General features: G+C 38.3%; 1 protein-coding gene across 1 annotated transcript in view; it reads left to right on the top strand.

Moving 5' to 3' along the window:
- The window catches only part of FARSB (phenylalanyl-tRNA synthetase subunit beta), a 65679-nt gene that overhangs the window by 17200 nt on the left and 33478 nt on the right, over positions 1–15001 (top strand). The window contains exons 7-14 of the mRNA XM_019753680.3: positions 364–472; positions 1440–1510; positions 3356–3417; positions 4339–4390; positions 7576–7637; positions 7892–8099; positions 8601–8681; positions 13401–13493. Of these exons, the coding sequence (XP_019609239.3) occupies positions 364–472; positions 1440–1510; positions 3356–3417; positions 4339–4390; positions 7576–7637; positions 7892–8099; positions 8601–8681; positions 13401–13493 (738 nt within the window). The remainder of the gene's footprint in view (positions 1–363; positions 473–1439; positions 1511–3355; positions 3418–4338; positions 4391–7575; positions 7638–7891; positions 8100–8600; positions 8682–13400; positions 13494–15001) is intronic.

The following is a 15001-nucleotide window of genomic DNA, read 5'->3' as shown; positions in this document are numbered from 1 at the left end:
CATATTTTGAAAAAAGCAGCTGTTCATCTTGGCCTGATTTGCCAGTGATCTATTCTGATTTATCTAAATATTTTGTGATGGTGTGTGTTTTATTTGAGATGATTCAGCCTTACCAGTGCAAATCTATTTTCACTTTTGAAAAATGTCTCAATTGTGCTCTCATCTGTCCACAGTAGGAGATAAGACTGTATAAAGATGTTGAAATATTAATTATATATTAGAAAATCTTGATAAACTTAGAACTTTCTGTATTTTGGGGCTTTTTTTTCCCCTGACTTCCCCCCATCTTTTCATAGTAGGTAAGTATGTAAACTAATTACATTGATAGAAATAAAAACTAATTTTGTTTGATTTTTTTTTCAGACTGACAACCACCTTAAACATTATTTACATATCATTGAAAATAAACCCCTGTATCCAGTTATCTACGATAGCAATGGTGTCGTCCTTTCAATGCCTCCAATCATCAATGGTGAGTTATTTCTTAAGCATCATAGATTTTTTTTTTTGCTGTCTCTTCTTATTACTCAGCATTTCTGTAGAATTCTCAATAGAGTTGGCTGAATTAAATCAAATAACTTTTAATCTGAGAATCTCAGATGTTTTGTAGATTATATTGCAATAGTTCTTTTCATTTATTTATTCAACAACATTTTACTTGGGATTTTTATACAATTTATAAATGTGTAAATATGTATAAGTTTATAAATACTCTCTCATGCCAGTCTAGATTCTGTTATATTCCTCCAAAGGGTGTTAATCTTTTGGTTTTAGCAGGTAATTCACTTGGGTAAACTCAAGGTCAAATTCTGTTTGGTCTGTTGTTTTTTTAAACCAAAGTTTTTAAGCTGAATTTTATCCTCTTCACTACTTTCTGAAGGCTTTTTGATGAGGCAACTTAGACGTATTTACAAAATTTAATGACATCGAACTCATAGATATTTGCTTTTCTGGAGGTGAGAAGGGGGTTTAGTTGATTCACGATGGGAAGGAGAGTCTTTGCCTTCTCAGGGTCTTGGCCACTAGTAGTTACAGTGGTTAAGAACTTGGGCTTCGGAGTTAGCCAGATCCAGACCCAAATCTTAGCCTTGCTGCTTATACCTTGTGATCACAGTCACGGTCATAAGATTCATCTCTGAATCTTAGCTGTCCCACTTAAAAGTCTGTCATAGGTTGTGGTGAGGATGAGCTGACAGTCTCTGTGAAGTGCTTGGTATAGCACCTGACACGATGAATGCACTCAGTAAAGCTTGTTATCTTGCATTTATTCTCTAGGTTGCAAAGGGGATTAAAATAAAAGTTGTATATCCCCTTATTTTGAGGTGTTAGTTTATATCGTGTTCTAAATCAAAATGTAGTTTCTATTTTACAGAGCTATGTTGTGTACTTACATTTCTGAAACTGACTGTTTTGTTGTTCTTGTTTTGCATTCATTATAGGAAATCATTCCAAAATAACAATAAATACTAAAAATATATTTATTGAATGCACAGGAACTGACTTTACTAAGGTAAATAACGCTTTTTGTGTGTGTGTGCTGTCAGACAGAATAGATTTTACGTCTGGACCAAGACTATGTGGCAAAACTTTAAATTGTGTTTATTTTCAAAGTGGGAACATATTTTAGAGATTTAGAAAATTAGAAAATTTCTAAAATATACAGATTTTCTGTACTTTGGTTATGGTGCCTTCGTTCAATCGACAAATGTTTAATGAGCACCTATTGTCTTTCCAGTGCCATAAATTTAATAATGAGTTGCATGTTCTTGGACTTCAAGGAATTCATAGGTTAGTGGGAAAATAAGGCATACACCTAATTGTAAAACAGAGAATGGGATAAGTATTGTAATGGGATCTGTATCAATTGTTTATCTTAGTTGGCTTAATTTAAATGCTGAGTAATTTGGTACCTTTTTGTACTTGGTAAAACATTTTTCAAAACCAACTGGCTATATGAGATAATATTACACAAACAAGGGAACAACTGTTAAATTTCTATCTATGACCCAGAGTCCTTTAATCTTCACTTTAAGTCATTGTAATTTAAAAAATCTCAAATGATGAGAATTTCTGTAATTTCATGGGATTTAAAATATATAAATTCCAAGTTTTTGACAATTAATTGTAGCAAATTTTCCTGACAGTAAAATATAAATTCTGAAAAGAAAAAAAAAAACAACAAAAATCCAACTGGCTATAAAGAAGTTTTCTTTATTAGCAAATTGATAAAGGATTTATGCACACAGTATCGAGAATATATAGAATACTAGTTGTTCACTCACTTTCAGCCACCACATGGGTTGGATTGGATTGGTATGAAAGTTTTTTTCTGTAGCATATGAGTTATTTACGCATGTTGAGTAAGGCATAGAGTGAGGTGGCAGTTAAGCAATTTAAGAAAGGTAAATGTGGGTGGCAGGAGAGGGCTGTGATGTAGAAGTAGGACAGCCAAACGGCAGTCACATACATCTGACAGAATTCGAGTCCACTGCAAGGTATTTCGTTTATAACTTTATGTACCATATTTGCCTTGGAAAATATTGTCAGAGTAGTGTTCCTATTAAAAAACTTTTCTTAAAATTCATACATTAGCAGACCTTCTTTGTTGAAGCTTATGTGTAAGAGTGAAGTACACATACAAGCAAAGTATATACCCCAATAAGGTTACTGTATTTTTCCTAAGCATTTTTTTCAATTAAAATTTTTTTTAACAAATCTCTGTGGTGTTCACTATGTGTCAGGTATTGCTCTCTGTGATACACACACACACACACACACACACACACACACACACTTATCCTCATAAAAACCAAATGAAGTAGGAATTTTTATTATCTCCACTTAGATGAAGAACTGAGGTACAAGGACCGTAAATCACTTGCACATAGTCAGACTGCTGGTAAGTGGTTGAGCCATGAGTCAGGTATCTGGCTGCAGAGACTTATGAGATTGATAAATTGTACCTTGTAGTTGGCCATATGTCTCTCTCGACACTTGGTGAACCCAAGGGAGAGGGTGGGGAAAGCAAATGACTTGCCTTGGTCATGGATTGTAACTCGGCACCAAATAAATGCAGAACACTTGAAGATAAGGACAGGCCTACTTTAGCTCACAAGTGTTTATTCCGCCCCCCTTTTTAGAATGTATATATTAGGTTGGTGCAAAAGTAATGGTGGTTTTTGCAATTATTTTTAACCTTTTAAGCCACAATTACTTTTGCACCAACCTAATTAAAGGCCCATTTTTAGATGTTTGGGGACTAAATTATGTTAAATATTAATTCACTTCCACCTGAGTAAAGAGGGAATGTGTTTTATTTATAGATTAGCATAACATTTGTCTTTTTCCTTTGCAGGCAAAAATAGTTCTTGATATTATTGTCACCATGTTCAGTGAATATTGTGAGAATCAATTTACGTAAGTTCATTTGGCACCTTCTTCGATGGCCTGTTGTTCTGAAGGCAAAGCACTAAGGACTTGTGCTAAATATAAAGATGAAAACTGTGTACCTGTAACTAGAACATATAATCTCTGTGGGGAGCTAAGACATGTGCATGAATAATGTATAAAATAAAAAAGTTATAAGTACTTTTAAAAGTTTCAGTGATGTTCTGGCTGTTTGTAAGGGGAAGTTACTGCTACCTGAGGCAAGCTGGGCAGGCCTTACGGAGGCAGTGAAATTTAAACTGTGTTTAAGGTTCACTGAATTTGAGAATGGAAACATGGAGGAACAGCAAAACAAGGGCAGAGAAGCAGATATAAGAGCAAAGCATACATCCCATATATATATCAGTAAGATTACTATAATTTTTCCAAAGCTTATTTTTTAATTTAAAAAAATGTATTCAACAAACCTATATGGCCCTTACACAGCATCATAGTTTATTCTAGAGTATTAATTATAATTCAAAATAAATGTATGACTGTAGAAAGCAGGACTGAAATTTTATGGGCAGTATCAGTTGCTTCTTTTCTTTATTATTGATTTGCATTTTACTGGTTGTGTCAGTCAGCTTGCGTTGTGTAACACACACCCCGGTAAAACCTGGAATGTGTGTGTCACTATTGACAAGGAGTCCGTGCAGGATGCGTGATGTGCTGTATTGGGAAACAAACGTATCAGGTGGGCGCCACCTGAGCAGACACGGAGCCATAGGAAGTGGAATAGTAGAGTCGTGTTGTATTTAGGAGGATGAATCCAAACACCCGTGTTGGAAGGTGAATAGTTTAAATGTGTGGAGGCTACAGTTGTAGATGAAGTGAAAGATTTGATAGTCATACACATTTCTAGATTTTATGGACCCTTTTTTTCTTAAGTATTTTATTTTATTTTTTCAGGGTTGAAGCAGCTGAGGTCGTTTTTCCTAATGGAAAATCATATACCTTTCCAGTAAGTATTTAAGAAGTGACTTGATGATGGTTCTGATGATGCTGATAGAATAATAATAATAATAATAACAATAGCTATAGATTGCTCGTGATCTGTCTGTCCATCCACCAACATGCCAGGCACCAGATGTGCATTAGATGGATTTAGTCCGCACATTAACCCTGTGAGGGTGGGTGCTGTTATTATGCCCTTTTCGTGGTGGAGATAGGGAGACCTTGACATGTTAAATAGCTTGCCTGTTACTATTAAATAGTGGAGCTAGGATTTAAGCCCAGACAGTCTGACTTCAGTTCCCAACACACTACATTATACCACAGCATTATATGGCCATAATTTCTGAGATTTATTCTCTTATTAACTAGTTAACTGGGTAATTTATAGTCTTACCCCTTTAAAATTACTCAGCCATCCAAACCTAATTAGTCTGTTCACACTTGAATTAACAGTTGCTGAAGGCCATCACTGTAACTAATATATAATTCCAAACGTATTAACAGCACAATTATTGTGAAGATATAGGATCTTGGTGAAAAAAAATATAAATCTGAACCAGCTTATTCTTAATTGTCTAGGCTCTTTTCCCCAAGATGGCTTTATAAATATAAAAATGCCATTATAATTCACGACAGTCTCCCACTCTTTTAATTATGGTTCTGATTCAGTGAGGCCATTCCTGGAGCTCTTTTTCTCTGGGTTTTTCACTATTTCTCTGTTATTTATTAAATGAACAGCATCTAGAATAGTTTCTACTATTTAAGTCGCTTTTAAAGTAGATAAAACCTACCAAGATCAAAACCTTCCCTTTCCTGATAACATTAGCATGTAGCATTCTATTTTATTCTAGAGTATTAACTATAATTCAAAATAAATGTATAACTGTAAAAAGCATGACTGAAATTATGGGCAGTATCATTTTATTTTTCAAATTGATTTTAGTGGCTGTTACCAGCTTTTGTGACGTAACAAACTGCCCCAAGAGTTAGTGACTTAAAACAACTAACAACAATTTGTTTATCTCCTGATTCTGTTGGTCAGCTGGGTAGTGCTTCTGGTCTGGGCTGGCTTGGCCTACCTCTGCTGGGCTCGCTCTTGTGGAGTCAGCCGCTTGGCAGGCTAGTGGCCGGATACCTGGATGGCCTCACTCACATGTCTGCTTCCTGGCTGTGGGGTCAGCAGGTCAGGTGTCTCTATCACCCAAGGGGCTAGCTTGGTCTTCAGTACTTGATGGGGGTTGCGGGATTCCCAACAGCAAGAGAGGACGTCCAGTGCTTTTAAGCAAATATCTTGTTTGGTCAAAGCCAGTAATTCTGCTAGATTGAGACGGGGGAGAAGACTCCAAGGCCATGGATGCAGAGGCAGGAAGAATTTGTGGCCATTTGTACAGTTTACCATAGCAGTATTTGGGATTAGCCAGAGATGGCTTTGTAGTCTATTTTAAAATAATTCTAATTTGGAAAGTTCAATTTTTCTTTTCAGTGTGAAGAATTGTTAAGTGTTAATAAAAGTGAAATATGTACTTTTGGGAAGAAAAAGAAACCTATCTTAAAATTTGGTTCACTTTTCTCCTCGTGTTGATAATTCCTTGAAATCATTTATAAAAAGCTTTCATAAATTCGAAATGGGCCTTCTGAGAAGGAGTACTACCCCAGTGATTCATCGTTTGTCAATTTATTTGTTTCTAAACTTAGTTGAAAACAACTCTTCCCAGATTGTCCTCCCAGAAAAGAATGATCCTCTGGGGAAAACTTGATTCTTTTTCATACGACATAGCATAATTTTTCAAACACTTGAAAGTTCTTTCCTAGTCTTCTGTTATTTCATATAAAAGAATAGAGTTTGGAATAAGAGAACCAGAGGGGACGAAAGTGGTAGATGGTCAGAGAGACTAATGGTTAATGGTGTGAGCTTTGGAATTAAGCTCCCTCGAGTTGTTTATTAATTCGTTATTTGTTACTTCATGCGTGCATGCATGCTTATATTCATTAACTGTATAACAAGTGCTTATTATCTAAAAAGCATTATTCCAGGCACTGGGAATATCGCAGCACTAGGGTTAAGCAGCTTACCATTGTGCTCTGGAACTACTTATTAACCTAAAACTCAGATTCCTTATCTGTCAAATGAGAATATGAGTGGTACCTGTTCTGAGGGTTAAGATTATCTTAAAAGAGCGTCTTGTACTGTTGAGCTCATACTAGCTATTCAGTACAGGTTTGTTACCACTATTGCAAACATGAGCATCCAGTCCAGTGCTTCTCAAATTCTAATGTGTATTCACTTCCCCTAGGGATCTTGGTAACATTGGGATTTGGGTTCAGTGCGTCGGGTGTAACGGCCACTAGCTATCAAGGCCTGAGAGTCTGCCTCTCTCACAAGCACTCAGGTGGTGGTGCTACTTCTGCCTGAGAATTACATTTTGACTAGCAAGGCTCAGGCTCATTGTCCTTACCTGAGTCCAAACGGGTTTGTAAATTTACAGCCTTTTTGGTAGTGGCAGTGATACTTTTGAGAGTAATTTAGTGATAAGAAATGTTCACAGATGTGTTTCCAAAGGTGCTGAAAAGTCTGCATTTTATGTGTGTTTGTTCCTGCCTAACATGGAAGTTATATACTGTTCTAAGGCGAATGAGTACCAATTCATGAGATGCTCCCAGCCGTACTGTCTCCTGGAGCAGCTCAATAGCTGCGACTGGAGGCATGGCTGCATTTCCCCACAGGGAAAAACAATGAGAAAGGAATGTCTTCATAACACTCTTAGGCTTAGTATGATGGATAGTACATCGTGACACATGAATTATTCATTCTTGGTCCTAAACACCTTCTTGCATGAGATGAGGCTGAAAAGCTTCAGGATTTACAAGCATTTTAGAAATGATGTAATGCACCGGTGTTTTACTGAAGAGAATGGTGATTGACCATCTGAAAGAGAAAAATGTTTGGCATTTTATATTATTTCTGAGCAGTTCCAATTGTGTAGCAAGTAGAATGTTCATATACGGGTATGAATATAATGTAGCAAATGTATTCTTCTACAGTAATGTTTTGAAACTCCAAGTTTATTTTCAGTGTCTTGCTCTAGTGACAGTTTCTTGGGAGGGTGATAAAACTCATGACAAGTTCAAGTAGAAAGAGGCTAACGCTGTATCTGACGGAGGATTTAAGCTTCTCAAACTCTTGCTCTTCAGGAACTGGCTTACCGAAAGGAGATGGTGAGAGCCGATCTAATTAACAAAAAAGTTGGAATCAGGTATGTCCAGAAAACTTCATTTATTTGTTTACGGTTGGAGATAATTCAAGGGTGAAGTGCCCACAAGATTATTTAATTTTTCCTGAAAGGATGCTTGGAGAGGGTTAAGTGATGATAGAACATCAGTTAGGATGTCTCGTGTCTAATCAAATTCCAAAAGAAGGGTTACTATTTCAGGTAGTAGCATATAAACAAAATATAAACATGTTTTAAATAATCCAGTGAAGTTTATGGTTTGTACATTCCTATTTCAGAGAAACTCCAGAGAATCTTGCTAAGCTTCTGACCAGGATGTACTTAAAGTCAGAAGTCATTGGCGATGGGAATCAGATTGAGATTGAAATCCCTCCGACAAGAGCTGACGTTATCCACACGTGTGATATTGTGGAAGACGCAGCTATTGCTTATGGATATAACAACATTCAGCTGATTCTCCCGAAAACATACACCATAGCTAATCAAGTAAGATTGCACCCTTAAATAAACACTCCTTATTGTTAGAAACGGATTGTTGAATGCCAGGAGGGTTTCGAGAAAACCAGAACATAGGAATTAAGCAATATTTGGACATGCTGTGCTATGGGAGGCATTTGCTATGGAGAGGATACAAAACAGATGCCCAATGGATTAGAGTAAGTTGAAAACCTGTGATGACTAGTTCTTTGAAGAAAGACAGGTTTTGGGTGTGGAGCTCTTGTTGAATCTCTAACGGGGAGATTCATTTTCTCAACCTGGGCCTGGGGGCAGAAGCTGTGTGTGGGAGAGGTGAAAGTGGGCTGTGTATGTCTGTGTAGACGTATCGGGAGTGAGGTGGTGGTGTTGGTGGGGAAAGGGTGGTATAAGCAGTCTATCAGTAATGATGGAAGGGTGGTTTCCTTTTACTGACATGTTCTGTATAACTCTTTTTCAAAATTGGAAATTTTATTGAGGTGAAATAAAGGAAAAACCTTTTTTTCCCTCCAGCTTCCCCTTAATAAGCTCACCGAACTTCTAAGACATGACATGGCAGCCGCTGGATTCACTGAGGCACTTACCTTTGCTCTGGTATGCTTTTTTTGCTCAGCTGATTGTTTACTTTGAATCTCTGAATTATTTATTCAATGATTCCTCATATGAATTTATAAAATCTAGACTGCTGAAATTTCCAGGTTCTAGAAAAATAACTTTGTCATTTGGTATACAATTTCTGGTAAAGAAATGTTGGGCGACTTTTTTTTTTTGTCACAGAAAAACCTGAAGTGGTGACTTAAAAGGTGTCTTAAATGACACTTTTGTATTGTATAGTATAGTTTCACATAAGTGTTGAGGGTTCCCAATGAATTTCATACTAAATTTATTAAGTTAGAATCTTGCGTCGTAATTTGGTTGTGGCTGTGTCCACTAGATGCCGCCCTGGTTAAGGGCTTGGGGACTGTTCCACATTAAACTTATTTCTTTGTCTTTGAACATGTTCACAAACATTTGTTTTGAGTTGAAAAGCTGACATAAAAGGCCTAAATCAGGAAATGAATTTTATTACAAAATCAGAAGGAAATCCCCCTCCCCACCAGATTGACCATTTGAAAAGAATAAAATGTGCAACTTGTAGCTCCCTTTTCTCTTGCTGCACATTTCTGTGGTGCTGACAGTGTAGCTCCGGAGTACTCAAGGAGGTTTCAACTGAATGACGTGGGCCAAAAAGCAAAGCACGACAAAGACAACCAGAAAAGCGACTTCTTTTTTTCCCCCTCAACTCAACTCCAGCCTGAAATTCTCTATCTTTTAGAGTAGAAGGCAGACGTGGAATTACTACCAGTATACAGAGGGCAGGTCAGGAGATGCCGCCTTTCTCACGTCACTTTATTGAGTATTTGTAATTCATGGGATGGTAACATCAGAAGGGAACTTATGGATCTCGTTCCCCACCCTCTGTTGTCTAATTCAGTTATCATCTGTTTGTTCAGCGACATTGATAGTGCCCCTGTTGTATGCCAGGCACTGTCCCAGTGAGGAAGCCTGAGGCCAACAGGAGATGATGAGCACCTAACAGTTTACCCAGATGGCAGGAGACCTGAGCAGAATCCTGGCCTTTTGACTAGTGGAGCGGTGCTTTTCTGTTTTCTCCTCCTGGGTATGCTAGGCTCCTGGTACCATGCCATGCACATACACACAGGTACATATTGTGAGCCCTAGTGATTTTATGGAACATGAACTACAAAATGATAGCATTGAGAAATGTATTTTTTAAATTATTTTCAGCGGCACAGGATTTCTTTTGTAACTGTGTGCCTCCTGGCCAGCAGCTGCTGTGCAGAGTTCATCCCTCACTGAGGGCTTTATGTACGTGATGTCACCTCTCAGTGCAGCCCTGGGAAATGGGTGTCCCTGTCTCTCACAGCAGGTCATGTAGGTCACTGGCCACCCTCCACTCAGCCAGTTGGCTCTGGACCAGGGATTCCAGGCCAGGTCTGTCTATATCCAAGGTCTATGACTGAAATATCTCCCACCGAAAGTGCCAGTCTGTTCAGCTGTCTCGAGTCACTTCGTCACGTGATTTATTACCAGAGTGGAAAGGAGGGAGGTGCTAGAGAGTTTCAGATTTGCAGTAATGATTTCCCTACAGGAATTTTAACATTAAAGGTATTTATAAAGTTACATACTTTCTAAGCAAGACTAAACATCTCTGAGCCTTATATCTCCTTTTGCACAAGAGTGATAGCCCTGCTTTTTCTAAAACCCACCCCTTGGTTTCCCAAGTGTAATTCACAACTTGTCATTATGATTTTTGTTATATCTGTGTACTAGTTGTAATATACTAGTTATAATATGTTTTTTATTAGTGCACTTTTAAAGCTATCTACTTTAGTTTTACTGTCATGCAGAGTGTCATGCGGGGTCTCTGGTCCCGCTCCCCGCATAATACCACAGGACATGGTGAGGCCAAAAAGGAACACCCACGGAGCCATAGATAGGGGAGTCATGCCACTATAGTCTCGCTGGTGGCTGGGTTGGAGACACAGGAAACAGGATCCACACGACCTGCAACCTGCTGTCTGCTTCTCTGTCAGCCAACCAACCTCATTTGTTAGCTGCAATCCTCCGTGCTAACTGCAACCCGCTCTTGCTAGCTCAGCCACCATCTTCTTGCTAGCCCCCCATTTGTTTGCTAGCATAGACACAGCAGTTATATTAGTGGCCAATGACTCACTGGTTACAGTTGACAGCCAACTAGCCACAGCTGATGGCCATCCAATCACAGTTGATGGCCATTTACTACCTGAGACAACATCTTTCACGTTAGGCTGAGAGCCTGGAAACTGCACTCCTGGCTCTGTCCCTACAATTATTATAAAAATATTTGTAAAAATTATGGGCTTCATTTACTTATTATATTTTTTTCTAACACTTGAAAATAAATACAGCAATATTAACATTTAAAAAATACTCCTTCCTGTATACCAGCTACTGCCACTGCAGGATACCTTGATTTAAACTGCTTCTTATCTCCACGCCTTATCGTCCATTGAAAAGTAAAAGTTCACTAAGATACCTAGCTGCATTGCCATGTGTCTGTAGAATCTTTTTTTATATATAGACAGTACTAGTTCTCTTTGAGAATCGAACACATTTCCTAATTAATTGCTCACATTATATTCAAGTCTTGTTATAAAAACTCCTCTGTGCTATGGGCAAAATGGTTATTCCTAGCATGCCTGCCACCTTTCTCTATCTCCGCAGCCCTGGCAGACCAGGGCGCTTTTTTCTGCTGTGCCTGGTTGTGGCTTCACGATCCTTCCCAAGAGAGCATGGCAAGAATCGTTAGAACTGGCATTGGCGTAAAGCGAATCTAAACCCATTTTTTTTTTTTTTTTTTTAAAGATTTTATTGGGGAAGGGGAACAGGACTTTATTGGGGAACAATGGTCAAATTGTTGTCCTTTCAGTCTTAGTTGTGGAGGGTTCTGTTCAGCTTCAAGTTGTTGTTCTTTCAGTCTTAGTTGTGGAGGGCGCAGCTCAGCTCCAGGTCCAGTTGCCATTGCTAGTTGCAGGGGTTGCAGCCCACCATCCCTTGCGGGAGTCGAATCGGCAACCTTGTGGTTGAGAGGACAGGCTCCAACCAACTGAGCCATCCGGGAGCTCAGCGGCAGCTCAGCTCAAGGTGCTGTGTTCAATTTTAGTTGCAGGGGGCGCTGCCCACCATCCCTTGCGGGGAATCAAGGAATTGAACTGGCAACCTTGTGGTTGAGAGCCCGCGCTCCAACCAACAACTGAGCCATCCGGGAGGCAGCTCAGCTCAAGGTGCCGTGTTCAATCTTAGTTGTAGGGGGCAGAGCCCACCATCCCTTGCGGGACTCGAGGAATTGAACTGGCAAACTTGTGGTTGAGAGCCCACTGGCCTATGTGGGAATCGAACCGGCAGCCTTCGGAGTTAGGAGCACGGAGCTCTAACCGCCTGAGCCACCGGGCCGGCCCCATTTTTTTTCTTAAGGTAAATACAGGCCAGCTAGCCTTTGAAGACCATTTTGTACAACAGTGTAGTGAGCAGTGTCACCCAGTGTTGGAAAAGAGTACAGTGATCTGATGGTACATCAGTTTGCATGTTAAGTTTTAAACTCTTTTTCAATAAGTTAGTATTAATATATGTGATAATTGCTTATTCTTAGTAAAGATTTATTACCGTTTTTAATATTTTTGATCACTTAGTTGTGCCAAGCACTTTGCGTTATCTGATTTATTATTAGACTTGCTGTGTCTACTAGTAAGTTTATTTTCACAACTTCTGCCTACCATCCTGGGTTTTTGTTTTGTTTTAGTGTTTATAGGAGCTTTATTCATAACAGCCACAAATTGGAAACAACCCAACCACAAAACACTTTTTTTTTTTAACTTTTATTTATTTTAAGTGTGTTTTTCCATGACCCATCAGCTCCAAGTCAAGTAGTTGTTTCAATCTACTTGTGGAGGGCGCAGCTCACAGTGGCCCATGTGGGGATCGAAATGGCAACCCTGGTGTTATGAGCATCGCGCTCTAACAAACTGAGCTCACTGGCCATCCCCCCCATCCTAGTGTTTGAGGACGATAAGCATCTCTCTCTTTTTGGTGGATGAGTGCTTAGCAGTTTGTTTATGCCTTGGAGCTTTAGCAAGCATATAAGCACGAAAGTTAAATGATACAGTAGAAAGAACATTGGGCAAAATTCAGGCCATGTAAATTCTGCTCTCAGGCCTACTATTCTGCCACAATCTGTGGATTTAGCAGAGATTACAATAATAGTCGAAACAAAAAGCGATAGGAATACCGAGGAGGGAGAGAATAACTGCCTAGAGTCATAAGAGATAGTTTTATGGAAGAGGCAGAAGAGATATCTTTTAAGTAGAGCCTGGGGGATGGCAGCAAGTAGGGCAGGAGACTATTTCAGGTAAAGGCGGGGGAAAGTGTAAGGTTTGGGGAATGGGTAGGAATTGTAGGCAATTAGACTGGTAAAGTGAATGGGAAGAGCTTATGAGAAGGGCCCGAATACAGGTTATGCCACCATCTCCATATGAAAAACTTACAGTAGCTCTGAGTCACCGCGAGAACTCCTTAGAAGAGAACTGTCAATGTTAAGTTGCATCTGCTGTGGGCCTGGGTTAATTGATATGTTTATTCTTAGCTTATTCGTAACTCATATGTAGAGAATCGACATGGCTACGAGACCATAAGTTGACTTCCAGCATTAAACATTTATTATATTCCATTTGGTCACCGCTATTCCATGTTGATCTATGTTGCATTTATTTTCAGTGCTCCCAAGAAGATATTGCTGATAAACTTCGTCTGGATATCTCTGCAACAAAGGCAGTGCACATCGGTAATCCAAAGACAGCTGAGTTCCAGGTAGGAGTTTTAAGTAGATAAGAATTTAGGTAAAAACTCCCGTGTAGTACATGAGTTATGTAAAGTCTCTTCAATTATTCTACCCCAGATGGCAAAAACTTTGGAGCTTTTTAAAAATCCCTTCTTGGGTAAGTTTTACAGTTGGTTCTCACATACTTTGCTGACAAAAATTCTTAAAACGTCTCATAATCTTTTCTCGATTAACTTTATAGCTGGTTCTTACTTGCTTTGTGCTATCTAACCCAGTCTGAACTTTCCATTTCATAGTTGACTTTTTAACATTATTTTCAGATTTCATCTCCTTTCCACCCGTTTTCATAAATGCATCAACACCTGTTCTGAGTACCTTTTAAGTCAGTCACTTTGAAATTAGATGTTGTTGGGTCTTTCTCAGTAATTGTCTAGTTTACGGACCGTTTCATAGTATGTTTAGGAATGTTTAAATGAGAATGATGCTACCTTAATAGCAAATGTTAAATGACTTAAATTACAGTGTAGGGTATTCATTATAAACAGAGAATATTTCAAGGTTATAATATCTTGGCTTATTAATAACTTCAGATAATCTCATCTCATACGAATAAGCTCTCGTTTTGTTTTTCTTGTATATACAAATTCTATATGGTTTTTAAAATCTAGGCTTTAGGAAAATCACGGCTTCGAGAATCAAGGCAAAATTTAGAATTGGAGGGAAATGCTTTTTAAAAAGTTAATGCTATTATAAAATAGTATCTGTACTCTGATTTGAGATAGTTATTTTGAATCTTGGTTTTCACTTCTGTAAAAGCAGGGGGCTGGATTATTTCAAAAAATTCTATAAGTATTAAGTGTAACCTTAAAAAAAATCTAAATTTGGTCTATAGAACTACCGACTGATGTGGCAGATTAGAGGTAATTAAAGAACTAATTGGTACTAAAATGCATCAAGTACATGAATTTTTCATACTCAGTGTCAGAACTTTGAAGGATCCTTACACTAGTTTGGAGGGGTTGTGATAATGAGTTTTTATGTTTTGTTTTCTGAGGTCCACTAGCTTTTCCACTGCTTTTAAAAGATGTCCATGGTGTTCTTTTCAATAAGATATATTCAAATTTATTTGGGTAGTGTGAGTTTTCAGTAAATCTTAATGGATTTTTATGTGCGTTCCAAATTTTCCTCTTCTCCCAGTTTCATTTACCAAACTTGATAGATTTCTTAAGATGTGGTGATGTTATGTTCTTCAGGGTTTATAGCCTGTCTTAATCTACTTTATATAAGTAGAAGGAAAACAAATCAGAAACACATTAAATGTCACTATAAGTAGCTGTGGCTCAGCACATTTAAAAATCAATATTTCTGCATAAAATACATTACAGATGAAAGTGAGTCTCTGTTTTTTTTGTTTTTTTTTTTATGTTTTTTTATTGGGGAATATTGGGGAACAGTGTGTTTTTCCAGGACCCATCAGTTGCAAGTCAAGTTGCTGTTTTCAGTCTAGTTGTGGAGGGCGCAGCTCACTGGCCCATGT

The sequence above is a fragment of the Rhinolophus sinicus genome, chromosome 17, assembly GCF_057876585.1.
Source record: "Rhinolophus sinicus isolate RSI-liver-muscle chromosome 17, RSI-T2T, whole genome shotgun sequence".
Lineage (NCBI taxonomy): Eukaryota > Metazoa > Chordata > Mammalia > Chiroptera > Rhinolophidae > Rhinolophus > Rhinolophus sinicus.
Note: the sequence above shows the minus strand (reverse complement) of the source record. Positions and strands in the feature narration are given on the sequence as shown.